The sequence below is a fragment of the Sapajus apella genome, unplaced genomic scaffold, assembly GCF_009761245.1.
Source record: "Sapajus apella isolate SASKATOON/1434 unplaced genomic scaffold, GSC_monkey_1.0 scaffold10184, whole genome shotgun sequence".
In the NCBI taxonomy this organism is placed as follows: Eukaryota; Metazoa; Chordata; class Mammalia; order Primates; family Cebidae; genus Sapajus; species Sapajus apella.
The window spans coordinates 1-2,190 of record NW_022447105.1 but is presented as its reverse complement, the minus strand read 5'-3'; the positions used below and the strand labels follow the sequence as shown (position 1 = coordinate 2,190).

The 2,190-nt window shown below is 58.8% G+C and overlaps 1 protein-coding gene across 1 annotated transcript; it reads left to right on the top strand.

Annotated features, from left to right (window-relative positions):
• Positions 1-690: 690 nt before the first annotated feature.
• LOC116548338 (branched-chain-amino-acid aminotransferase, mitochondrial-like) lies at positions 691-2,066 on the top strand. The gene is made up of 3 exons (XM_032273846.1): positions 691-846; positions 933-1,052; positions 1,195-2,066. Exons 1-3 carry the CDS (start codon positions 748-750, stop codon positions 1,360-1,362), a joined length of 387 nt encoding a protein of 128 aa, XP_032129737.1. The 5' UTR covers positions 691-747; the 3' UTR covers positions 1,363-2,066.
• The last annotated feature ends 124 nt before the right edge of the window (positions 2,067-2,190 follow it).

Below are 2,190 nucleotides of genomic sequence, written 5' to 3'. Positions count from 1 at the left end.
CTTGAGCCTGGGAGTTTGAGCCTGGGTGACAGACCGAGACTCCGTCTAAAAAAAAAAAAAAAAAAATAGCTTCCATATAATTATCATCCCTGAAAAATGTTCACAGTGACCTGGAAAGGGTTCAAGCTGGGTGTTCTCTCTGGGTGTCCCTGTTCCGCCGTCTCTGGTTTCTGTCCTTTGCTTTCTTTTCTTTTTTTGAGACTGAGTCTCGCTCTGTTGCCATACTGGAGTACAGTGGCGCCATCTCAGCTCACTGCAACCTCTGCCTCCCAGGTTCAAGTGATTCTCCTGCCTCAGCCTCCTGAGTTGCTGGGATTACAGGCACGCACCACCACACCTGGCTAATTTTTGTATGTTTAGTAGAGACGGAGTTTTCACCATGTTTGTCTCAGGCTGGTCTTGAACTCCCGACCTCATGTGATCCGCCTGCCTTGGCCTCCTGAAGTGCTGGGATTATAGGCATGAGCCACTGCGCCGGGTCGTGTCCTTTGCTTTCTTGAGTCTCTGTGTGTCTCTACCTGTTTGTCTCTCTGTCTATATCTGTCTCTCTTTTTCTCCATCTGTGACACCCCCCCCCCCCCCCCCCCCCCCGTTAAATTTCCCCAGTGCTCTCGTCTCGGCCTCCATCTCTTGGTATCTGTGTCTCTGTGTATCCGTCTCTCTCTGGGTGTCTCTTGCTGTCTCTCCTGACTGTCTGGGGAGGTCTCTAAGCCTCCTGCCCGCCTGTCCCCGCAGCTGTTTGAGGGCATGAAGGCATTCAAAGGCAAGGACCAGCGGGTACGCCTCTTCCGCCCCTGGCTCAACATGGACCGGATGCTGCGGTCAGCCCTGCGCCTGTGCCTGCCGGTGAGGGGCCCTGGGCCGCTGGGGTGGGGAGGAGGGCCGGGGCCGGGGCAGCCAGGGCCCCTTGACTCATCCGGAATCCCACCCAGGGTTTCGACAAGCTGGAGTTGCTGGAGTGCATCCGGCGGCTCATCGAAGTGGATAAGGACTGGGTCCCCGATGCTGCCGGCACCAGCCTCTATGTGCGGCCTGTGCTTATCGGGAACGAGGTAGGCCCGACTTGGGGGCTGGGGAACTGGGCTACGGGGCTTGGATTCTGCCTGGCAGGGGTGGGGTCCTGGAGGCCTGAGTCAGGGGAGGGGAAGGGACTGGGGGCCTGGACTCCTGACGTGGCCCCTCTGCCCATCGCAGCCTTCGCTGGGTGTCTCCCGTCCCACGAGAGCGCTCCTATTCGTCATTCTCTGCCCTGTGGGTTCTTACTTCCCTGGAGACTCCATGACCCCGGTCTCCCTTCTGGCCGACCCAGCCTTCATCCGGGCCTGGGTGGGCGGGGTCGGCAACTACAAAGTTGGGGGGTAAGTAGCATCCCCAACCCCAGAACCCACTGGTGCATTGGGTGTCGGAGACACAGGGACTAGTGTGCGAGCTTTGGCTGTGCCTCTGGAAGTCCACTGCCCGCGCTTCACATGAAGGTGGCATCACTTGGCACCGTGTGGGGCTCGGTGCTAAGTGCTGTGCTCCCCCCACCTCCCTGGTCTCTGAAAACAAACCATGGAAGGCAGGAGGAGGGGATTATTTTCCGGATGGGCAAAAAGGCTCACAGATGGGAAAGGATTGGGTGGAGGTCCCCGGGAAGCCTCCAGGAATGAAGCTTACACTCAGCTCATTGGTCTCTCCCCCAGAAGGCTCCCCTGATCCCCCAGGCTGGACCGCACTCCCCATACCCAGCTCCCACAGTGGGTTTGAGCCTCCAAAGCCCCTCAGCCCCGCTTGGACTTTATGTGTAAATCTGTCTCCCCAGTGGGCTCGGCTCAGCAGGGCAGGGAGGAGACAGCTGGGTCTCTTGGGCAGCCAAGGCAGAGGGTAGGCACTGGCGTGTTGGGGTGGGAATATGGCCCGAGCGGGGGGTTAGTTCAGGTCTTTTCCGCACATCCTGTGCGGCCTCCTGAGGGCCAGGCCCTGCGCTGGCAGAAGCTGGGGACACAGATGAGTCAGGCCCCGAGCCGCAGGGGCCCCCAGGCTGGTGGGAGCCCCAATATTTGGAGCTGCATGTTTTCTGGTTGAGGTGACCAGGGGGCATTGTGAAACGCTTCACAGAGGAGGCACTCTTTCAGCTAGGTCTGTTATGGAGGCGGCGGGTGAGGGGGTGGTTACTGGGTACAAAAATCACCAAACTTTCTTTTTTCT

Coding starts and splice junctions, on each gene's coding strand:
- LOC116548338 (XM_032273846.1), top strand. CDS start 748: ATGAAGGCATTCAAAGGCAAGGACCAGCGGGTACGCCTCTTCCGCCCC. Junction 847..932: donor CCCTGCGCCTGTGCCTGCCG/GTGAGGGGCCCT, acceptor AATCCCACCCAG/GGTTTCGACAAGCTGGAGTT. Junction 1,053..1,194: donor CTGTGCTTATCGGGAACGAG/GTAGGCCCGACT, acceptor TGCCCATCGCAG/CCTTCGCTGGGTGTCTCCCG.